Raw genomic sequence first — 25,586 nt, forward strand, 5'->3', positions numbered from 1 at the left:
GCATCATTACATGAGGCTACAACAAGTATCTCTTCAATGTCAGAAAGCTCTTCAATGACCACACTAGATGCAACATTTGCCTTTGCAACTTCTTTTGAGGAAGAGCTGTCATCATCTTTCTGCTCATCCTTCTTTTTCTTACCCTGCTGTTTCTTTCTTTCTTGCTCTTTCTTGAAGTACTGGCAATCAAGCTTTTTATACCCTTTATGCCCACACTGATAGCATGTGACATCCTACTTGTTAACCCCAACACGAAGAAAGCAAAAGGAAATAAAAAAGACGCAAGGCAAAGGTGGAAAAAAGGTAGTCCGACTAAAGAAAGAATAGGAGAAAAGGCCAAAAGCGCAAGGCAACCTTAAAAGTTCAAGGCAAATGAAAAAGGGGAAATGCACATTTTTAAATAAAAAGGTGCACCCTGAAATCTTGTGAAAGAGCGCCGGGCTCTCACCCGTGCAATTTGTAAATGTAGACGGGCGGTGGAAAGGAAGCTAGGAAGATAGAAGGACAATGGGAAAAAGGGCCTAGGCTACGGCCGGCCATGTAAAAAAGAAGAAAAGGGAATGACCGCCCAAAAGGGATTTAGGATTTTGTATATAAAGTTGAAAAGTGAATGAGAAGCTCATTCTTGTGTGTGGCCAAAAGTAGCTCTCCTCTTCTTCTTCTTCTTCTTCTTCTTGCTTGCTTGAGCTTGTGCTTGAGAGAGGGAGTGTGAGAGTGTGAGGGAGTGAGTGTGTAAGGGTGAGGGACCGAGGAGGAGAAGCTCTCCATCTTCTCCTCTCTTCTTCTCTTCTCTTCTCTTCTATTGTCTTGCTCGCGGCAATGGAGCTTGGAGCGTGGAGCTTGAGGATGGAGCTTGCTTGAAGCTTGCATTTGGATCGTGGAGCTACCGGAGTGCGCGGGAGAGGAGGTAACTCGAACGGCACGGAGGTAAGCTCACTACACCCGTAGCTATGGATGGCGCGTCGGTTATGTGAGAGATAGCCATTAGTGCTCGGCTTGGAACGCTTGAAACAATAAGCGATCCGTGGGTCTTGGCGGTTGAGTGAAAGCTCCCACATTTTGGTTCCGTTGCCGGGACCAATGGATTCAAGCCTTGAGCGCTTGCGCGCTTCGAATCGAGCATTGGAGTAGGGTTTTCCCTGAAACGGTGCTTGAGGTAGATAGGTAGGAAGTGAGGGGGTTGAAGATGGTATTTGATCTCCTTGGCAAGTAGGTTTTTATTTTGTTTGAGATTTATGTTGTGAGATGGAGTAGTGTAGGTATTTACTTTGTGATTTGGAGGCATTAGAGTAGGAGAAAACAAAGAAAAACAAAGAAAATTAGCATTAGGGTTTCTGTTGTCAAAACAGGGAAAGAGGGTTTGATTTGCTTGCCGATTTGCATTTTGGAGTTTATTGGCTATTCCAGGTATATACAACTCTTCCCCTCCATCCATAGCTTTGATCTGGAGATATGTATGACAGGCCGTGACCTGAATCGTGTGATTCGGGCAATTTATCATCGCGCCGGTAAAAAACGCGCCGCGCTCGACGTGTCCGAGTGACAGCAATTCTGAGCCGAGTCCAAGAATCGGCCCTCGACCCACTACCACTCGGACCACTTGACTCGGCCCGTCCAAGCGGCCCACTCGGCCCTCGGACATCCAGATTCGGACTGGCCGAATTCGACATTCGGACCAGTCACATTCGGCCCTTCCTACTCGGCCCTCGGACGGTCCAAATCGAGCACTCGGCCCCTGTAATTCGGATCTATTGGGCCGAATTTAGATTTTCTCAAATTTTAACCTGAAGACAGTGAAATTAACCAAGAAACCATGCATAGCCAAAACCATATCATAGATCGATCACTGGGCTGAAACTTAGAGCAAGTAGTTCAAAATTTGGCTATAAATGGTCCTCCAAATTGCGCATGGTGTTTACCGTAACGGCCCTGCGGGCCGGGGGGGACTCCCCCCCTCGTACCCCCGCAGAGGGGGCTCCCTCCGCACCTCCCCCAAGTAGGTTGGAGAGAAAACGCGCGCCGTAACAGGTCTTCCAAATTGGACCCTGGTGAAGTAATGGCTCTACACAAGCATGGATTCTCACTTGCAAAAGAGCAGCCAAAAGCCCATACCCGAATAGAGACAAACAGAGACCCTAGAACCTCAATGGGCCAATCTAGCCATCAAGGGCAAAAAGGCCACACCACGAGAACACAAAGACATTGTGTTCATACCATGTCTAGTCAGAGCGAAATGCAACATCAGCAAGCTATAAAGGCCAAGATGACTAGACATGACACTCTTGACGAGAGATGTACCTTGAGCAACACTGCACAGACAACCCAAGACGTTGGTGGAGAATCCACGTCTGGTCATGCATGTGGGAACTCAAGGGCATTTGTTAGAAGGCTTAAATTTACAAGCCAAGACCCAGAAGATGAAGACATAGTACCACCTGCTTATCTTAGGGTCAAACTCACCGCAGAAAGAGAGCATAGTGTTGATACTCTCATTAATGAAGGAGCGGATTTCAATATCTTGACTTATGAAGCATGGACTCTACTAGGTCAACCAGAGCTTAAACTGACTGATGCAACTCTTAACCCTTACGGGGAACACCCACAAGCACTTCTAGGGAAGTGCAGAATCCTTGTAACTATTGAAACAGAAAGCTTGCCAGTCCTGTTTTATGTTCCTCCAAATAGCGAGAATTGTGGAAAGGAAATCCTCCTAGGAAGGCCCTTCAAAAAGGCAACGAAGTGTGAAGCTGACTATATAGCACAGAGGATACACCTAACACTACCAGGTGTGAGGATAATCACAACTTTTAGCAAGGGTGACCTCACCAAACCTCGAGGGAAGGGAAAGGAGCATTCTGACATACCAAGCAAGCCTAGTAATGAGAGCAAGGAGTTGTTGAAAGAGTTAATACAAGCACAGGTCGAACAACGAGAACCAGTGAGTGAGGCTATGCCGGAAATAAGAAGATCAAGAGACAATGCCAAGGACAAGCTGTGGATTTACAAATATCGTAGAAGACCCCAAAAGAAACCCAAGCCTTATAGACGAAGGCATTGATGGAGGGTCAGCACAACGCCGCGATGGATATCCAAAGCGTTGCTATGTGCTCAAGGGTATTACGCAAGAAACCGATGGATTTGGGTGCCAAAATCCCCTGCTACACCACCTCTATCAGCTGAAGGCCAGAGTGCATCAAAAGCAACGAAGCACAGGAGGAAATCTAAGAGAAACTCTAGGTCTCGAGGCAAGAAACCAGACATGAGTGTTCGAAAGAAAGAGCCTCAACCTAGCATGCTTAATAAGCAGATGTCATATGTAACCATTGAGCGTGCACAAAAGCCATTAGTGCCCAATGAGCCTTTGATTTCCCAAGGGAAGAACAAACATCATAGGCACAAGATTGCTCATGGCAAGGCTACTCGCTCAAAAAAGCAAATGGCACAATCATCTAATAGCCTTGAGAAAATCATTCAGCTAGTGCCACATCCACCTAGGAGTCCTAGATCTCCTACGCCCTCTTCTCCCAAACAGACACAGGAAGCACTACAGCAGTTGTCAAGGGCGACTGCTCAATTCCAATCTCTATCTCCATCTAAGCTTCCAACCGTCAAAGAGGTGGGACATGACACCATCTGTAGCTCTCGACCCAAGGATATGCCTGAGCCACCTAATGCGACTAGATCAACTCATGTTCGATCTACACAGATGAGTGCTCAAAGGCCAACAAAAGACAACCACTTCTGATCGCCCTAGGGATTTGACACCGCAATCCACCAAGGGTAGCCAGCCCACTAAACTAGTTGCTACTACTTCCAATCAAGGATCACAGCAGTCACAGCCCTTGGCCGTGACAATGCCCCTTGTGGAACATGTCCTTAGAAGTTTACCTGTGGAGGAGGTGTCACAACCAACTTCCTCGACAACTCCAGCACTTTCAAAGTGCCTAAAGCCTAGGCTGGAGGAGTTACACGCAAGGGAGTTGGCTGAAGAGCTAGACTCCCTGAAAAGGGAGGCAGTTGTGCCCTCACAGCTTGGTAAGGCTATTCAGCAGGCCACGACTGTGTCCCATGAGGACACACTAGAGAAGGAAAATGCTAAGGCCCAACCAAGCACATCAGCGGTCGACCTAGCCCAAGGTCCTGAGCCATTAGATGCACCTGCGCTGACCAAGAAAAAGAGGAGAAAGCAACGAAGACAACAACAATCACAGGTGGTTGTAGACCCCAAGAACATTGAGACGAAGAGCGCCGGAGAGCCGATAAATAACGCATCGAGTCCATCCACCAATGAACCCATTAATGCCTCTCCTAATAGTGGTGAAACCTCAGACACATCCGTGTGTTCTGAAAAATCAAAGCAGCTGTTACCATCAATAGTTGCTTGCAACACTCTATCCACTGACAATAGAACTCGCATTGACCAATCAAGAGTGGATACAATGTCATCACAACAGGGTGACAAATCCATACCAGTCACATCCGAGAAGAACCATGACAAAATAGCAACAAAACCTCGGGAGAAACGTGAGAACCCCAAGAGCATAAGAAATCCTAGCGTTGACCAATCTTGCTCATCTAGGCCTAAGCCTCCAGCTATGCTAAAGCCTAAGAAAACTCCTAGAACCTTGCATGAGATGGCAACCGAGCAAGCCCTCGTTGAACATAGAAGTATCGCAGAATGCTTAACTGAGTTGGATGCTAAGCTCAAAGTGGTCGCACGTGTCTACGTCCTTGCGGACATGGGCACAATCCCCAAGGAGCAGCTTGGAGATTACTTGTTCTTTCCTCTATCCTGGGAAGAGCAAGAATATCTTGACAAGCACTACGACAGGCTCCCACATGAACGCATGCGACTCATCTCTGACGAGGAGGCTGACGAACTGCGCTTAACCATCACGTTCAATGAAGTGCTCTGCCGACCGAATCTCGTAGACATAGAGCAACTAAAGCGACTGTCAACAGGCCAGAGTCAATTTGAGCAGCATTGGTGCGAAAGCCGCGTTGTAATGGCCGAACTAGGGGCTCAGATCATAACAGTCTCAGAGGAGCGATTGGCCAAATGGCGGTCTCAAAGAGACCCAACCTATGTGGCACCAACTTCCCTTCGAGTGCTGACTGCCATTCGGGGTACGGACTTAGCTGGAACTAGCCAAGAAAACGCTCTGTTTGATAAAGTTCTCACTGAGGAGGAGTTACATATTGCCAGTAGACTCGGACAAGGTTCCATGCTACTCGATGTGGCAAAATATCTATCGGTATTGAGTAAGCTGCCACGAATACTAGATGCGTGTGCCACGCTCCAGTACAACCCCGAGTTCTACAATGGGTTTCTATCCTCGTGAGGTGACATGGATTCGTATCTGTATATATATAGATGTATATATAAACAATGATTTTTGTGTCACCCTGTATAGATACTATCAACACACACAAGCAATGATAGTCAAGCACAGGGAGAAGAGTTGGGTTTGACAGGCTAAGCTCCTCAGGTCCTCCTCTCATCACACTTTTAAAAGTCGTGTGACCATTCCCACCTCCAAGTGAAGGGCATACAACCCTCATTACCGCCATAGGAAGCCTTGACCAACGACTCTGATGGTGTAGATGGGGTACCGTCCCTTTCTATACACCTTTCCCCCTTTCTGGTCTATCCTTCCGAGGAGGAGCCCTGCCTAAATCCATGACCACCAGCCGACGTAACTCGGCATGAACCAAGATCTGCTAATGGCAGGAGGCTAAATATACATCACGGGGGCCATCCCTCTGCAACAAGCACTGCATGCCCTACCCCTCCCCTTCTCGTCCTATGCACTTGATAACCTGCACTATAATCCCTTACATATGAATGGTCTTATCATGTGACAAATCCTAATCCTTGATTTGCATCTTGCAGGTCCCCCGCGAGGAAAACATGGAGAACCAAGGGCAGCTAGCTTGCAAGGACGCTCTCCGCAGCCGCCGAGAACACGCAGCACACGCCCCTCCGCCAGTGCGCTACGTGCCTACTCTTAGAAGGTACGCCAAGAAACGCGGTCCCAAGCGACACCGCCCCGGACGAAGGCCGAAGAATCAGTGGGCCAAGGGAGCGGACGCTCAGGGAGGCACACAAAATGTGGCAACGCCAGTTGCACAAACCCCCAATGCACGCTCGGGCACCAGGTGCTCACGAAGTGACAAGGCGGCCAGGGATAGGATAGAATTTAATGAATTGTTTAAAGACATTCTGGAAACGGTACCAGCCCGGGACTACACCATTCATGTCCCGGCCGACATATTCCCTGCCCAGCCTCATGGAAGCCCCGCACTAGCACCGCCCCGATCGCCTAGCCAACCGAACTCACCCTGCCTCGTACCTATCGACTAAATCCCTATGATGTGCAAGTAGCTCGACAAGTTAGCATGCCATAACATTTTGTTTTTTGATGAGTAAAGGGGCAAGATCCCCACTTGTACACATTCCCGTTACTTCTCGTTAATGTATGCGACCTTAACAAGCAATGAAATAAGCATCCCAATAGACATCATAGAATTCTGAAAAATTGTGTCTTATCATGATTACATTTGTTCGATACACTTAACACAAGCGAGCATATACTCTCACGAAGTGACAAGTGGATGCAAGATGATACAGGTCTTTGTGCGACAGTGTTCAATACCCGATCACCGCAAGACCATCAACCCCACAAGGAGCCGCGGCAAAGCCACGCTGCCGAAAGCACGAATCACCCTTGCCGACCGCCCACATCGCATGGCCCAAAGAACATTCATGGGCCACGCTCCCTTTCTGGGTCAAACTCTATAGTTGGCTCACGGCAGTCGTTACCTCAATCGTACCAACATCGCGTGTGTCACAAGGAGGTTTGCAATATCTCAAGTGTGTCTCCCCATCTCAACACATCATTGTACTATCCATTTCCTGAGCCTTACAAGCTTGACATTTTCCAACCCATTGAAAGGCTGATAGCCTCAACATATTGTAATGGTTGTACTCAGGCAAGTTCGGAAAAAAAAAAAGCACAAGAAAAAGAAAAACATAAAAAAAAGAAAAAAATAAAAGAAAAGAAAAGAAAAAGAAATGAATGAAAAGATAAGAAGCACCCACGATCACAGCACAGCACCTAGGGGTCCTCAAATTAGGTACGTCTAGTGACCTTGGTCGACTGGCTTCGTCCCTAGTCCCCTAGCCCTTTACCATCACCCACAATTGTTCAGGGCACATCAAGGGCAGGACATACCTGGGGAGCTTGTCTCGCCTATGGTTAGACCTGTCACCCTGACCCACTTGCACAATTCTCTCTTGCACTCTGCCTTAGTACCATTGCAATCAGTGGTGATAAGCACCGCACGATTGGCCATGAAAAGTACACCGTACTCATCAAGCAAGTCCAATAGTTTCCAGCTATTGAAAGTGCAGTGTCCTTGTATTCAATTATGCTACATCGTGCAGTCACAATGCAAAGGATGTCTCATATACCTTCACGTGTACTTCTTCTCCATATGGACAACTTTGCTTCATCCACGCATTGTTATGAGAAACTAGCCCACGGTCTTCTAACTACGTAATATCTAAGTATGCACGAGCACTCATATAATATCCGCACCGAAGTATATCCACAGTTTGGGTCCTCAAGTGCAGGACAATACTCTAGGCTTGCTTAGAGTTCGACCTGTCTCCCAAACTAATCAAAATATGTCTTGTGCACGATAAGAAGACTAGCACTACCCCTTAAGGAGAGACCACAAGCGAGGTTTTCCAATTTCAGATATAAGATATTGTTCGCTCTTCATCAACACTCAACTCTGAATGCTTATCCCTTACCATCCGACAAGCCCGCAAAGAATCGTCATGTGCAGAATCCCCAACAAACCAACACTTGTACTAGCCATCAATGCAATCCCCAACACAAAATAGCCCTACTACCAACTCCAACAACCTTCCACCAGCCACCTTGGCCACCAACAGGCCCCAGGACCTTCTGCCACACCACTACCAACACTCCTCCACGGAAACCACAGGCGTCCTTGTCACCCACGTCTTCGGTGCATGCTACAGCCTGCTACCTACGACGGTGAGTGCCATGGGACTGATACTCGTCTAGGAGGGGGGTAATGTTAACCCCAACACGAAGAAAGCAAAAGGAAATAAAAAAGACGCAGGGCAAAGGTCGAAAAAAGGTAGTCCGACTGAAGAAAGAATAGAAGAAAATGCCAAAAGCGCAAGGGCAACCTTAAAAGTCCAAAACAAATGCAAAAGGGGAAAGGCACATTTTTAAATAAAAAGCCGCACCCTGAAATCTTGTAAAAGAGCGCCAGGCTCTCACCCGTGCAATTTGTAAATGTAAACGGGCAGTGGAAAGGAAGCTAGGAAGATAGAAGGACAATGGGAAAAAGAGCCTAAGCTACGGCCGGCCATGTAAAAAAGGGGAAAAGGGGATGACTGCCCAAAAGGGATTTAGGGTTTTGTATATAAAGTGGAAAAGTGAATGAGAAGCTCATTCTTGTGTGGCCAAAAGTAGCTCTCCTCTTCTTCTTCTTCTTCTTCTTGCTTGCTTGAGCTTGTGCTTGAGAGAGGGAGTGTGAGAGTGTGAGGGAGTGAGTGTGTGAGGGTGAGGGACCGAGGAGGAGAAGCTCTCCATCTTCTCCTCTCTTCTTCTCCTCTTCTCTTCTCTTGTCTTGCTCGCGGCAATGGAGCTTGGAGCGTGGAGCTTAAGGATGGAGCTTGCTTGAAGCTTGCACTTGGATCGTGGAGCTACCAAAGTGTGCGGGAGAGGAGGTAACTCGAACGGCACGGAGATAAGCTCACTACACCCGTAGATATGGATGGCGCGTCGGTTATGTGAGAGATAGCCATTGGTGCTCGGCTTGGAACGCTTGAAACAATAAGCGATCCGTGGGTCTTGGCGGTTGAGTGAAAACTCCCACACTACTGTTTTCCCTTGCTTTTGCTTCTGCTTTTGCCTTTATGGGCTACATTACCCCTCTTTTCAGACCTACCTCTTACATGGTAAACTAAGCCACTACTTTCAGCACTAGACTTTCTTCTGATTTCTTCATTAAGGATTGAACCTCTAACACCATCAAAAGTCAAAGCGGGGTTGTTGCTAAGTGACACAACCAAAGATTCCCAGCTATCGGGCAAAGTCATCAATAAGAAAATAACTTTCAATTTATCATTGAAAGGTGCCAAACCAAAGTCTTGCAACTGAGTCAAAACCCCAGTGAAAGCACTCAAATGCTCAGATGTTGGCTTAGACTCATCCAACTCCATGTTCACAAGTTTACGCATAAGATGCACTTGATTCACAGGAGTTGTATTTTCACAAGTGTCCTTAAGCTTTTTCCATATAACATAACCTGTATCAAGACGCTTGATGTCTGTAAGGACATCATCAGACACTGCCATCTTAATGTATGCAATGGCCTTCTTGTTAAGTCTAGCCCAATCCACATCTGTCATAGCTGTAGGCTTAGTCTCCAAGAGAGCATCTTCACAATCCTTGAGAAATAAAATGCCTTGCATCCTATCCTTCCACAAGTCAAAGCCAGTGCCATCAAACCTCTTGATTTCAAAGAGGGATTTAGTGTCACTGCTGCTAGAAGCATTTGCAGCCATTTTTTGAGCAATACACCAGAGATTCAATGCTGCAATTTATGATAGCAAAAATGAGCTGAATATTCAGCTGATTTCAGCCCAAATTTTCAGCAAATAATAGCAAGATTCAGTCCAAGTACATGTACAACAGTAGAACGAATGACTTTCACCAATATGACTACAATTTCAGTATACATTAAATGCATACATCACTATCAAGTAACTCCCACTTCAGCAATATCAACAAAAATACATCTGCAACAATCACAGATCTGCAAATGATCACTAAGGCTGCTGCAACATGAATAATCAGCAATACATCAACTCAATGGGAGCTGTCCAACATGTGTACTGTACACATATATGCTCGTATCAACTTCTGATACACAAAACACCAAGAAATCTCTGCAATTTCTCCAAAATCGCACAAGTAGGAGATAAAAATGCTCAAATCACTCTGCTTATGGCAACAAGATTGCTTCAACTTTGCATTTCACACATCAACTTTGCCAAAATCCACAGATTTCAGCGAAAGCCCCAAAATTTCACTATCAAATTTGCCCCAATTGCATTAATACATGTTCCCGAGAGCATAAAATGGGCAAGCTGCTGGTCATGCTAGACCTGCTGCCTGGTCCCCCGACTGTTGCCTGTGAGCTTTGCCTGACGGTCACACACTCAGCAGCTGCCAGTCACCATGACTGATGCTCGATTGACCTTCTGCCTTGAGCTGTTCCCGAGCTGCTTTTGATCTCGCGAAGCGTGCACTCTGTGCTCGCATACCAGTTTGAAGGGGAGAGAGTGCGCAATGCGAGATAGATGTGCAAGCAACACTGTTTAGAGTTAGAGAGAGTGAATGCAAAGATAGGTGTACCAGATCGTGACGGTACACAAAGAATAAAAGAATGTATTTATATGTTAGGGTACAATAAGGGTGTGTTCACACCTGTAAGACCATTTACACGGAGATGATGGGACTTTACACCCAACAAGACGAAGGGACTTTACACCCAACAATCTCGCATAGGGCCCTCATATTGACCTGCTAGCACTCACTATATAGGTGCTCAGTGCTGGTTCTTCCTTCCTTACCCAAAAAGGATCAACTTGACGAGTCAAATTACTCCCTTTGGTCATGCAATTTGGAATGCATCCTTGACACATTTGATCTTTGGGATTTTGTTACTACTACTCCTCGATCCATGGAGGATCCCACCATTGGTTCTATGATGGACCAAGCTACTCTCTAAGATCAAGTCGAGCCACTCCTTTCTTTTAATGACTCTACAAGATGTTGTCCTTGTTCATGTACATAAGTTGCGGACTACAACAGAGGTGTGGACGAAGCTCTCTTCCCTTTACCATCAAAAGACCCTTATCCACAGTATTACTCTTGGGAAGAAACTCGCAATGCTCTTTGTTGATGACTCTTCTTCTAGGAAGGACCACATTAACAAGATGGAGGATATGAAGGATGAGCTTGCATCCCTAGGTCGGGACAATATCTTCCGAGGACATAGCAATGGTTCTTCTTACCCAATTGCCACCTCCTAAGTATGATATTTTCTACACCAGTTTTGCTTACCTCCATGGTACATGAGACTCTTCTATGGAAGTTAGTGGTACTTGTCTTGGAGTACAACAAGCAACTCAAAGAGATAGGAGCAAATGGATATGCCTCTACCAAGTGTTAAGCTAAAATAAGCATCACATGCTGAATAAGCCTCTTAAACAGCCCCAAAAATGCTAAATCAATTAAATCCCTAATTTGGTGCACGGTTCAAGTGAGTTCTAAAACGGTGCACAATATGAGGTTCCAAAACTTTCTATAAATAGGCCGGCTGCCCTCCATTCAATCTCAATCTTGTTTTTGCAGGTTTCCGAAGCTTTAGCTTTGCTGCCCAAACCTTCTTCGCAACAGACATCGCAATCAAAGCTTCACCTTGCTGTTTGCTACCATCTAGTGCTTGATTCCAACCTCCTCCTCCGCCTCCTGGCTGTCACCATCATCTGGAGGTGTCGTCTCGTCCTCTAGAGGTGCATTTACTAGCATCGCCACCTGCTAGAGTTATCGCCATCATCTACATCCTATTGCCACCTGTCACACTGAAACCAGCCTTCCTTCCGTGGATGGGTGGTAATTCCCTAATTACAACCTAGTTACAGCAGCAACATTAATTACAAAACTGAGAAATGCAAATTAACTTATAATCTTGGACAATGGACACCCTGTTGGCCCCACAACTGACGCCCCTTTAAGTATTTCTTTAACTTAATTGAAGAAGAAGTTGATATATGATGGGATTTTCCCAATCCCTTTCAATATTCTGACTCCCCTTGCTGTCCAAAATGACCATCAAGTCTTCAATCTGATTTGCCCCTTGAATTCGGCAGTCAATTGGCCTTCATCCGCTTTGATGGAGATGGAAAATCCCCCAAATCCATTGATTTGCTGGTCCCTCCACTTAAAAACAGCTTCAACCCTGTTGAATCCAAGTTTTGGAGCTTTCAATTTTTGGCACGCTTACTAAAGTTGCTACTAAACCCTAATTTCTGATGTTGCAAGTTAGGATTTGCAGCAAAGAAACCTGAAATTTCTCAGTCTCTGGTGACCTCAACGATGTAATCTTCGGCGCAAGGCTGTAGAAAGGCTGGGAGATGAGAGAGAACGTTGAGGAGAGAGGAAATTCAGATTTGGAGAAAATCTGTCGTTTACTGTCATTGCCTTGTCTCAACAACCTGTAGATGTTGTCACCTACTATTGATTAGTTGTCTCCCTCCCATGGCTGCCTCAAAAGGTCCTCCAATGGCTGCAGATCTAACCAACAACATCTCCTCCCTCTCTCTTGCAAGCTGAATGCACTAAAAATGCCTCTCTCCAGCCTCTAAAGAGTTTTTCAGTCTTGCATGGACATTTTTGACAAGTTGCAGCCTTCCCGAATGGTTTTTCCAACATTATCCATAATTAAATATTCATTTTCAATCTTTAAATACTAAAAATTAATCTAATAATTATTTTGATACCCAGAAAAATAATCTAACTGGCCAATAATTAAATTGGCTAGACAACATCCATTCCGGAGTGTCTCTCCACCATCTTTGACCATCAGATTGGGGTTAGGTATCATTAAACACCACTTCTCTAGTGTCACCAACAACTGACACTTATGGCCAAATGAATGACCTAGGCCAACAATTGGCACCACATACCACCAAGTACTTGTATAGCATAACTTATAGCAATTTTTGCTTTGAAATCCCATGATTTTTTGGAGTCTCGAACTCGTAAATTTACTCTAATCCCAATTACACCTCACATGTGCAACATTTACTTAACCATGTGATTAAAAATTAATCCACATGCTAAGTGAGGCTTCAAAAATACATGTCCTCATGACATAGATACTTGTGTTTGTTGGGTTTTTCTCTCCTTCTATTGTCGCCTACACTTCCTGCACTATCGCCTTCAATCTCCAACTATCGCCCAATTTCTCTCTCCTCATGTACCTACGTTTTTTGTCTTTCTCTCTCCTCACTACCCGTCTGCATCAAATCCAACCAGCTGCCTTTGCTGCATTTCGAGATCCATCAAGAGTACGACACACTCTCCCCCTCAACAGCTTTGCATCAGTCCTCAAGACACAAGAGTTTGAGGTACAGTTTTCATTCCTGCACAGTTTATTTGCTACATGAGCATTATATATTCAGTATTCAATCATTCATTCAAATTGTCTGTGTTCACTGTCTTTGTGTTACCTTAACCCTAACTGTGTTCTTCTAAGTTTATGTTTTCTTGTACACCTTAGTTCATGTTTTTGCATTAGGATATTTTTTCACATGGTATCAAAGCAAGGTTCTCTTCCATGAAACCTCGGCTTTTGATTTGAAAGCCCTTCACAAGAAGCAAGAAAAACGAGAGGGCAAGATCACTAGGAACACAAATTCACCACATCATCATGATGCTCCCAAGCCTAGCACATCGAGAGACGTGATAAAGTGGGCTTCACAACTTACTTCTCCATCTGACATAGCCATAGAGACTTCGAACCACCATGGAGTTCACAAGCCATACGAGATTTCACAAGCTGAATACAACCTTATTCTCATGTATTCAACTCAACCGCAGATTATGAAAACATTTTAAAGACAAAGAACAAAGAATGCTTCTATAATAGAGCACAAAAATGAAGCAGAAATATAGTGAAACTATCAAGATAGATTTCATTATTAAAATCCCATCATCTACTACACTAAAATCAGTAACAAGGAGAATAATAAGACCCTTTCAAGCCACGCCTATCAGAACTACTCACAACTACAAGTCACATGATCTTATAAGTCCATTTAAATTAAGAGACTAAATGGACTACTCAAGACTAAGGTAGAGACCAAGGGATAATACAAATACTAAGATAACACCCTTATGTGAAAAATAGCATGGAGCATAAGTCATTTTCTGCTAAACCTTCATTCACTCCCATGTTAGGTATGCATGATAATTCTCAATCTTTTGATTTTACTCCCTCTTTTCCACAAGATATTAGAGATACACATGATGAAGGAACTATCTATACCAAGTATTGGTACATTAGCTCTGAAGAGAATAGGCATTTCAAACTGCACTTAAGAAAGGTAAACAAAAATTATAAGAATCTATGGTGTGCTCCATCTTTTCCTTCAGCTTTTACATCTCATGGTCAATCTGATTTTGTTGACTCATCTATTTCTTCATTTGCATTTAATGGACAAAAGGAACCTAACACTTTTCCCACAACAGCTCACATGACTAATCCATTTAATCTCCCACCCATTAGTTCCATTGCACCTTTCCTTTCAGCCTCCATTAAGTACACCACACGTCTTCTCACATCACACCGAGGGAGGGGGGGTCCTTCACCTACGACCTTGTCTTTGCCTCAGTAGGTGGTGTCCCCATGATAGAGGCTCATCCTTTCATCCCCACACTTTTGGATTTTTCACGGCATGAAAATGCCACCCAACCACCACCAAGTGTGGATCAGTTGGTACCACAATTCGCCTCCATGGCATCCGTCTACTGAACCAGACTTACATGTCCCACTGCCTCCACCTTCACCGCAACTTTATGGAAACATTCATATTCCAATGCCTCCGCATCAATCGGCACCCATTTGACACTATCGGCCTATTTTTGCCTACCCACCTCTCCCTCCCACTTATCCCTCTCCACCATCCCCTTCCTATTCCACTTACCCAACACCTCATGGTTCTTCGTCCTCATCGACCAAACGTGCCTTTACTTATAAGAATCGTTTCAATTTGTTGAACTTCACTACTTGGTCAAACTTGATGAGCCATGTCCTTGACTCCTAGAACCTATGGGATCTCATGCAAGGGTTGGAAACCCAGCCTGATCCCACACTTGCTCCATACAAGGTTGTTCGCTCATGAAAGGCTAGAAATGCCTCCGCTATTATGTCAAGTGCGCTCGCAGCCGGGCGCCATGTAACAGGCAGGCGGCGTCACGCAACCCGCCTGACAGGTCAACGGACCCCCCCCCCCCCCCCCGGGGTCATTCCGTCGTTTTTTTAAATTAAAAAGTTTATTTTCTTTCAAATCTCTTTTGAATTCCTTTCCTTTAACAGGGGTTCACGTGTGGAAATACGGGTCACGGATCTGTGCAAATCTGGCCCAAAAATTTGGGGCTTTTCTTAGTTTTGATTTCGTCCATGCTTGACATCAATATTCAAGTCAGAAATTGCAAACATTGCGTGTGGTGACCTAAATTAAATTGGAGATTTTGCCAAAGTTATCAGAATTTCGCTCTTTTGAGTAAATTTTCTTGACATTGAATCCCAAAAAATTAGGGTTTTCCATATATTGGTAAAATTTTGCTCAGTTGGATCAGATTGGCTGACATTTATGCACTTTTGGACCTGAAATTTTGGGGCTTTGTGCAGAATTTGGTAAATTTTTGCATTTTTGCCCGTGTGGTGGCTAGTTCATGTACAAATAACAAAGATTTATTACTGTTTGAGGAAGAACGGCAATGTGTTTGCTGGTTCAGCTTGTGCTTCTACAATCAGGGGCATTTACTCTTGTGTTCGTGATAAAATGCTTGCAACTTCTTCCAGTTCAGACATCAAGAGTTTGATGGTCATGGCTTTGACCTTTGGAAAGACCGTATGCATGGCATATTGTTCCTAAAGGATTGTGAAAATGCTTTGCAGGAAGATAAACACGTAAAAATGTTTGATATAGATTGGGCCAAAGTAAACAAAAAAGCTATGGCTTATATTAAGATGGGTATCACTGATGATATCTTGACAAACATTAAGGGTTTAGATACAGGTTATGCAATATGGGAGAAGCTGAAAACTACCTATGAGATCGCCACACCTATTAATCAGGTGCATTTAATGCACAAGTTGGTGAATATGGGATTGGATGAGTCAAAGTCTGCAGCTTAGCACTTGAGTGCATTTACAGGTATTTTAAATCAGCTCAAGGATGCAAATTTGGATTTTTATGATAAGTTGAGAGTGATCTTTTTTATCATGACACTGCCTGATTCTTGGGAGACCTTGGTGGTTTCTCTCAGCAATAACCCCAATCTCTCATATGATGGGGTGGGGGGTTCAATCTTGAATAAAGAAATTAGATGTATGTCTAGTGGAGAAGGCAGCAACTCAGCTTATAATGTAAGAGGCAGGGCTGAAAAGAAAAATGCGAATGTAGAACAGAGAAATAGAAGCAAAAGCAAAGAAAAGGAAAAGAGTGACATTACTTGCTATCACTGTGGTCGAAAGGGCCACAAGAAACCTAATTGCAAGTATTACAAGAAGGAACAAGAGAGAAAGAAGAATGCACGAGACAAAAAGGAGGAGGATAAGATAGATACATCTGAGGCAACCAAAGGCAAGGAAAAGGGCAATGTGGCCTCCAGTGTGGTCATAGAGGAGCTTTCGGATACAGAGGCTGATGTATATGTGCAGTTGATTATGATGCCCTTGTATGTCACATGCAAGATATGTAAATTACCAAGGTTGATGTGATTGGTGCACTTTTTTCAGTTGATGATGGTGTCACTCAGACTTGGATTGTAGACTCTGGTGCCTCTTTCCATGTAACTCCTTGCTTGGAGTGTTTTGCTATGTTCAATGCAGGCAATTATGGAAAGGTGTATCTTGGAAATAACTATGCTTGCAGCATTGATGGGATTGGCACTGCATACTTGTCTTTAGACAATGGGCAAGAGCTTGTGTTTAAAGATGTCAGATATGTGCCTGGCATTAAAAAGAGTTTACTATCTGTTGGTCAGCTTGACTTACATGGTGACACTACATTGTTTGGATGGTGACACTACATTGTTTGGTGGTGATTTATGGAAAGTGAAAAACGGTTCCGTGCTGATTCCAAAAGGAACCAAGAAGGGCACTTTGTATTGTTTGCACCGTAAAGCTTTGAATGGCAAGTTTCTTGCGTTGCTGAAATTGGCAGTCACTTGGAGTTATGGCATAAGAGATTAGGCCATATGAGCCAAAAAGGACTTGATGTCCTTACCTCTCTGAAGAGGATCGATGGAAAAGGCTCTAAACTTGACTTTTGTAATGAGTGTTAGTTTGGAAAGCAAATAAAATTTTCATTTTACTCTGGTGCCTCTCGCAAGTCCAATGTCTTGGACTTAGTGCATTCTAATGTATGTAGTATACTCGTGAAATCGTTGGGTGGTGCTGCATATTTTTGTCTCCTTTATTGATGATTGTTCCAAAAAGATTTGGGTATACCTATTGAAAAAGAAAAGTGAAGTGTTTGCTGTTTTTCAAACTTTTCATGCATTTGTGACCACTCAGATAGGTAGAAAGCTGAAATGCTTGAGAACTGATAATGGGGGTGAGTTCACATCTACTAAATTCAAGTCCTTTTGTAACTTGCATGGAATTAAGAGGGAGCTTACAACTCCTTATAGCTCTTCTTCAAATGGGGTGGCTGAAAGATATAATAGGACTTTATGTCAAAGAGTGCAGTGCATGTTGTCCACTACTAATCTCCCTCACGAATTTTCGGGAGAGGCACTCAAAACCGCAAATCACATTTGCAACCACTCTCCAAACAAGTCCTTAAATAATGGCATCCCTGAAGAGGTTTAGTCTGGCAAATCGGCCTCATACGACCATTTACGCATATTTCATTGTGATGCTTTTGTGCATGTTCGAGATGAGCTGAGGAACAAACTTGACCCAAAATCAACCAAAGGAATTTTCATGGGCTATAGTGATGAGGGTGAATTTGGCTACAAAGTGCGGTTACCTCAGTCCAAGATAATTATTCGCAACCATAATGTTGTGTTTAATGAGGCAAATTTGTTGAAAGGTATAGTCTCTAATGAAGATATGAAACGGGTCAAATTTTAGAATTTGCAGCCACCTATTACTTCAGATGAGCCTCGCGGAGCTATACCACAGGCTGAAATTGATGATCAGCCAGTTATTTTTTAGCCAGATGATGATGGACAGCAAATAGAAGAACAAGGAGGTCATGGACAGCAAGATAGACTTGCTGATTATGAAAATGCAGGTGCTGGTAATGAAAATGAAGGTGTTGTACAACATGAACAGCATGTAGAAAATGACTTACAACAGCCAATAAATGTTGAAAATAACATACCTCCAGATGTAGACCCAATTCCTGAAAATGTTGTTCATTGGGTGCGCAGGTCTACACACTTAAGAAGGCAGCCACATAGGTATGACCCCTCTTTACACTATGTGATGCTTATACATGAGGGTGAGCCTCTTACATATAAAGAGGCCAAGTCATGCGATTTCAGCAGTAGCATATTTTGGGCATGAGGATTCGCAGAGATAGAATGCAGAAATTGTTGTTTTTATCTCAAGAAGAGTACATTGAAAAGGTACTAGACAGATTTAACATGGCTGAAGCTAAGCCTTTTGGGGTACCCTTACCTCCTTATCTTAAGCTTAGTAGAGCCAACAGCCCAAAAGATGACGTGGAAGCAAATGCTATGAAGGCAGTCCCTTATGCATCAGCCTGTGGCTCTCTTATGTATGCTATGGTTGCTGCTGGTCCAAACATTGCTCATGCAGTGGGGGGCTATCATTGCTTTTTCTCAGAAGGGGCAATAAGGCAAGGGTAAACAAACTCAAAATCCCAATCCAAATCAAAACCAATCTAATGAGACCCAAGGAAACTCCAATCATCTCTCAAACTCAGTGACAAAATGTACCGAAGAAAAATTGGTAGTGTCAACATTATCAAAAAGTTGGCCATTTTGACAAGTGTCGATCAAAGACAAGAGGCATAGCACCAAAAGCTAAGAATCAGACCCCTACCCCTCAATCGGCCCCCACCAAGGGAGATAGGGTGGTGGCAACACTCAACGCATGTAGTGGCAAGGCCAAACCCACATTGCCACCTATCAAGCATCACAGTCGACAAAGTTTTCAATGCCAAAGGGCTTGTCTAACTGGTCTACAGAGGTCCATATCATCTCCATAGAAACATTTGAGGATGGGAGTCTTGTCCACATCTACGAGTTGGCTCCTGATAAGGTGACTGCAAAGGCCCACTCGTTATAGCCAAGTACTTCAACTAATCCTTGGATTGTGGACAATGAAGCTATTGATCATATAACCCCCATTGTGGACATTTTTATTTCCCAAGGCCCTACAACCGAGCACGTCCAAGTTGAAAACAACTCCTTAATCACAATTCAAGGTCAATTTCCCACTGACAATGGCCCAAATCAAGCTACGTTGGATGATGTATACTATGTCCCTAGCTTGGGGTGAGCTTGTTATCTATTCAACAACTATGTCCCTAGCTTGGGGTGAACTTGTTATCTGTTCAACAACTTTGCCGGTTGGGTCAAGAAGTCTTTTTCACAGCAACCACAGTCGAGATTCTTGACTCTCAAATTGGTTTAGTGATTGCTCGGAGTGAGGCATAGCCTAGTGGTCTATACCACATAACATAGCTTCTTTCCAAGTTGACAACCGAGGGCTCTGAGTTCCACCACTTCCAGCTTTAGTCGCTACACAGGAGCCTACAAGCACTACACATCTTTGGCATTTTCACTTACAGCATCAACTCTCTCTATGAGTTGTCGCGTCAACATATGGATAATGGTCTTCCTCGCCTAAAGCTATCGTGAGATGTTTGTAAAGCTTATCAACTCCGAAAACAGCACCATACCCCATTTCCTCAATAGTCAATACATAGAGCTAAGACACCTCTCAAATTGATTCACCTTGATATTTGTGGTCAGGCATCCACTGCTGCCTTGAACAACGCGTTGTACTTCTTTTAAATTGTGGATGACCATTCTTGTTACATATGGGTGTACTTTCTAAAGCATAAGTCTAATGCCTTCACATATTTTTCTGCTTGGAAACTGCTAGTATATAACCAAATTGGTCGTCATGTAGAATGCATGGGGAGTGATAGTGGAGGCGAGGCAAGTTCAACTCCCACAAGTTTTCCGAGTTTCTATAGGAGCATGGTATTTCATGCTAGCTCATCTCTACCAACTCACCCTCACAAAGAGTCATACAGCATAGGAATTGGACCATCATGAATATGGCACGCTCTACAATGTTTGCAACAATAAAAACCCTAATTTACAGCAAGAATTAGGGTTTAGCAGCAGCCTCAAGAAACGTGCCAGAAATCGGAAGCTCCAAGACTTGGATTCAACAAGGCTGAAGGTGAATTTCAGCTGAATTCAGGTGGAGAACTAGCCAACCATTGAATTTGGGGCATTTTCATCATCTATGAAGTGGGTGAAGGCCAATTAAGTGCCCGAATCAAGGGGCAAAATAGATTGAAGACTTGCTAGTCACTTTGGACAACAAGGGGGGTTTGGATTGCGAAGGGGATCGGGAGAATCTCCTTGTAAATTAACTTCTTCTTCAATAAAGCTAAAGAAATACCGAAAGGGGCACCAATTTTGGGGCCAATTGAGTGTGCATTGTCCAAGATCAGTAGGTAAATTTGTATTTTCAGATTTGCATTAATTGTTTTCTGTTGTAATTAGGGATTTACCACCCATCCATGGAAGGAAGGCTGGTTAAACATACCCTTTAGGACTTCTTCATTCTCAGCTCTCGATGATGCTCATGCACCTTCGGGGGAGGCTCAGTCCCCATCCTACACACCTTTGGGTTACACCCAACATGGGGTTCCTACACCTGCTTACCCAAGTGTCAATCAATTGGTACCACAGTTTGCCTTCATGGCTTTACCTAGTGGACCTAGTGGTCACTTTGTTGTGCCCTCATCAACATTGGACAAAACTCAGGCGCTCCACTGCCTCAATACTGTAATGTGTCCCCTATCCACTTGTAGGACACGTCTTAGCAGCCCATCAGGAAGAGAGTCTAGAAAGTGCCGCCCAGCACTCACAAAAGAATGTCACGGGGTTTGCGATCAGGGTCTTCCCGAGTCTGCTAAGAAGCGGAAGCATCTGGCCGTTCCCACTTAGGACCGACCTGAATCAGGGTTTTTCTAGTAGTCAAGTTTCTAGAAAGTAGCTAGTGTCAAGCCCCAGACGAGAACCACTTTGCGCAGAAATATCAGGGTCGAAGCAGATTTATACTGCACTTGGTTCAAGGAGAATGGGAAACGAGAGAGGTGTGAAGCTCGACCCCTCGGCCCGTAAGGCATAGTCCCATTCCGTTCCCCTAAAACAGCATAAATCGAGACTCTAACTCTCTTGATTCTAGGTCATCGCTACTTCGCTATTAATTCCTTCGAGAAAAGTTCTCAACCAACCAAGACCACCCTTCGGTAAGACGGACCCAGAGTCACATCCACCGCACTTTCCTCGGGTTGCTTAGTTATCTAATTACCACAACATTTAGTTTAACAAGCAAAAATAGCTTCCTTAATTAACCAATTAAACACTGGTTTCTTCACATAACTTAAGCACTGACACAGAAAAACAATGTCAAGCAAGTTCCTTTTTTCAACATTTAATCTTTATTTATCATAGTCTTTGGAATACATCAAATATCCAGCCCGAAGGCTATCCCACCAATCCTTAGGAATCGCTATTCCAAGTTCCGCCCGTTGACTAGTATATGGGCCTCAAGATCCCATCTCGAGTCACGTCGGCCTCTTGTGCAGGATCCGGAAGCAAGGAATTTACTGCCAGAGTCTCCCCGGGCACCCAAGCGTCCTCCTGCTCCAAGTAGCACCCACAGAGAGACCTCTCGCGGCAGGTTCAGTCCATGTACCCAGCGCGGCTAACAACCCCCTTGGATAGGCTCAGGCAAACAGTCGGAGGTAACTGATATTGCCTCTCTCTCCAGGCTTTTAACTTGAAGCATTAGTTGTTTTTCCTAAATTAGTTCCTTGAGCAAAGAAGTACAAACAGTGCACCGAAGTGTACAATCACGAGCATTCCAGTGGTCGTTCGTACGGCCAACTACTAAGGTGTGATTCCTTCTCCCCGAATACTTCCAGTATTCGATCCTAGATCATTCGCGACTTGGCAAAATCCCAAAGGTTTAGCAAGCTGAGTCGCTTGTTTATCCCTTTTTCCTTGGGTTAGGGTTTATACCCTGTAGACCCCAAATTGTTACTACCTTGGGTTTCCTTATGTTATCGTCAATAAATCCTGGACAACCCGTCGCCCTAACTAGGTTGGTCAATTGCTTTCTTGGCAATTCATAACTACCCTAGCTTGACAAATCAGTCCCAAGGGAGAGTGTTGTAGCAAGATGACTACTCAATTTCTAGAAAATTAGACTTGTAATTAGAACTCGCCAAACCTTGGTCTAAGATGTAGCAGTACTAGCTTGTGATTCAGTTGCAAGGGCATAGGTCCTTGCAGGCATGTTGCACGAGATAGGTACCAGTACCTAACTTGTGGGATTATATCTCTCATCATACGGTATTTCTTGATCAAGAATGCCTTTGATCAAGATATAGGGTTTGGGAGCCCTATTGGCCCAATCCAAAACCCTAACCCTACTAGGCCGATCAACGTTTTGGCCATAGTGACAAGAAACGGCCGGAACGGCCCCCCAGCACGCAGAATCACCGTCCCCGGCATGTTTCCGACTCGGACCGCGTTTCCAAAAAATGGAACGTTCCCTGTCCCGTTTCAGACAGGGAACGTTCCCTGTCTGAAACGTGACAGGGAACGCCACGTGGCAAGTGCCTGCGCCTAGTTTTCGCCCGCGCCCTGTATTCGTCTTCGCGCTGTTCTGTTTCGTTCCGCCTGCATTCCGTCTGCTCCTGCCTGCGTCCCGCCTGCTCCCGCCTCAGCCTGGCCCAGTTCTCCTGCCCCTAGGCCCAGCCACCTTCTTCCTTCTCTTCCCTCTCTTCCTTCTTCTTCTTTCTCTTCTTTCTCCTCCCACCTCCAATCTCTTCCTTCTCTTCCTTCTTTTTCTTTCTCTTCTTATTCTTTCTTCTCTTCCTTCTCTTCTTCCTTCTACCTTCTCTTCACTTCTCCCTTCTCTTCTTCCTTCTTCCATGAACCTTCTTCTTCTTCTCCCTTCTCTCCCTTTCCCTTCTCTCTCGACTCTTGAGTGAGTCTTGACTCTTGAGCCTTCTCCCTTCTCTCGAGCCTTCAATAATCAAATTTCAGCCTTCAAATTTTCCTTCTCTCGACTCTTGAACCTAAGGCCTTCAATTTTCAGCCTGAAATCATAAATGGCTTCATCTTCCCGCCCCGCTCGTCGGGTTGGTGGTCGAGGAAGAAGGTCTGATGATTGGTCATGGTGGGAAGAAGTAAATGCTGACCGCCCTTTGAGTGGTGGAGGATCTCGACCATGGACTTGCAAGCTTTGCCCATACAAGCGAACTAGTGGAGCAAACAAGGTAATCCATTGAGCCGAGCATTTGTATTTCAAATTTTTATTGATTTTAATTTTTCAAAGTTACTTAAATATTAGAATATGGACTACCAATTGCCACTTGTTCCATTTTAAATTTTAATATTTATGCATAATCAGGTCCGAGCTCATCTTCTACATGAGCCAAATTCAGAGGTGCAGTTTTGTCCAAATGTGACCTTGGAGAAGCAAAGGGAGCTTCGTGACCGTGTAGCAGGTCAACAAGCTTATCTTACATCTAGACCACAACGTGTTGCAGTTGACCCTGCAACTTTTGTGACACCATCCCCATCAGATGTATCTAGAGCAGGGTCAGTATCAGGAAGTGCTACCTCCATACCTACTACAGGCATTGCATCGGCCATGGCATCAACAACGCCACATGTTGCACGTAGACAAAGCACACTTGATGCTAGTTGAAATCCCAAGAAGAAGGAAGAGGTGGATACATCAGTGGCACGCTTTTTTTATCATGACCACATTCAGTTTCGTGCAGCCAGGTCAGAGTATTTTAAATTGATGTGCAAGAAGATTGGTGAGTATGGCCCTTCGTATGTACCTCCATCATCAGAGACCTTACGCACCACTTTGCTCGACAAGGAAAAGCGCCTTGTTGAGCAAGCAGCAGTGACTAGAAAGAGCATGTGGGCTAAAAATGGAGTTTCCTTGATTGCTGATGGTTGGAGTGATACACGCAAGCGATCCATTCATGGTATGGTTGCTTATTCTCGTGAGAAAATGTATTTTATATCTTCACATGATGCATCGGGGACAGGAAAGTCAGCAGATGTACTTGCAGCAGAGTGGGTTACAGGTGTTGAGCTTATTGGCCCAGAGCATGTTGTGGGATTTGTTGCAGATGGAGAGCCTGCAAATAGGGCAGCAGGTGCTATTATTCAGGGATATTATCCACATATCACAGTTTCATATTGTATGGCTCATTGCTTGAACAACCTACTAAAGGATATTGGTAACCTGTCATGGATTGCACCTGTCATAGAGCAAGGAGCTCAAATGGTTAGCTTTGTTTTGAATCACCAATTTCTTCGCCATCACTTTTCTTTGCGGTTGAAGAAGACACTTTTAAAATACTCTGATACCAGATTTGCCTTTAACTTCTTGATGCTAGGCAGGTTAAGAGAATGCAGTGGTGCCTTGAGGCAGTTATTTCTTAGTGATGAGTTTACCTCATCAACATTGGCAGATACTCCTACAGGTATCTTATGCTTGGAGAAAGCAAATAACTCCACTTTTTGGGATGATGTAAAGCTGATAGATGCTATGGTATCACCCATTGTACATTTATTGAGGGTTATGGATGCTATGCAACCTTGCATTGGCAAGGTATATGAGGCTATGGACAGGTTGAATGAAAAGTTGCAGGAGTTCGCACCAAATGATGAGGCGTATGAGGAAATACACCATTTAGTTGTGACGAGGTGGAACTCCTATAGCTCACCCATGCATGCAGCTGCATTTGTTGTGGATCCTGAGTTCCAGGGCAAGGGTCAAGAGAATGACAGTGAGGTTATGGATGCATGGAGACTTATATTGTCTCGTCTAGTGCCTAATCATGGCACTAGACGAAAGATCAAAGATCAGCTTTCATGTTATAGGACCTTTCGGGGTTCTTTTGGTTGTGGGGATGCACAGGAGGATCACTGTAAGATTGGGGCAGCTTTGTGGTGGGAGGACTATGGTTCGGATGGTCCTGAGTTGCAGCAACTAGCCATCCGTATTTTGAGTCAGTCAGTTAGCTCCTCTTGTTTGGAGCAATTGTGGAGTACCTACGCTCACATTGCTTCAAAGAAGAGGAACCGTCTTGGTGTGGAGAGGGCAAACGATCTAGTATTCGTTAGTGCTAATTTGAGAATGTTATGTAATAGTATGACAACAAAGCCTGATCCATTCACAGAGTGGGAGATGCAGCAAGAAGAGGAGACACATGCTGATGTTGAGGGAGATGCAGCAATTCATGGTACACATGATGATGAGGCTGGCACTTCAGGAGTGGCTAGAGCAGCCTCAGAGCCCCATCATGATCTTTGATTTAGCTTACTTATCACGAGTCTCGTGATACATGACACATTTACATTATATATGATATTATGATCATTGATGACACTGTGACACTTGGGTTGTTGACAGTTGTG

General features: G+C 44.4%; 2 protein-coding genes across 3 annotated transcripts in view; one reads left to right on the top strand and one right to left on the bottom strand.

Annotated features, from left to right (window-relative positions):
* The window catches only part of LOC148012504 (U3 small nucleolar ribonucleoprotein), a 67,922-nt gene that overhangs the window by 31,004 nt on the left and 11,332 nt on the right, over nt 1–25,586 (bottom strand). The window lies entirely within an intron of this gene.
* On the top strand, nt 23,870–25,482 carry LOC148012505 (uncharacterized). The gene has a single exon (XM_087668717.1). It carries the CDS (start codon nt 23,953–23,955, stop codon nt 25,480–25,482), a length of 1,530 nt encoding a protein of 509 aa, XP_087524843.1. The 5' UTR covers nt 23,870–23,952.

This window comes from Lygodium microphyllum, chromosome 27 (genome assembly GCF_053477565.2).
Source record: "Lygodium microphyllum isolate KBCC chromosome 27, Lygodium_microphyllum_v1.1.10, whole genome shotgun sequence".
NCBI lineage: Eukaryota > Viridiplantae > Streptophyta > Polypodiopsida > Schizaeales > Lygodiaceae > Lygodium > Lygodium microphyllum.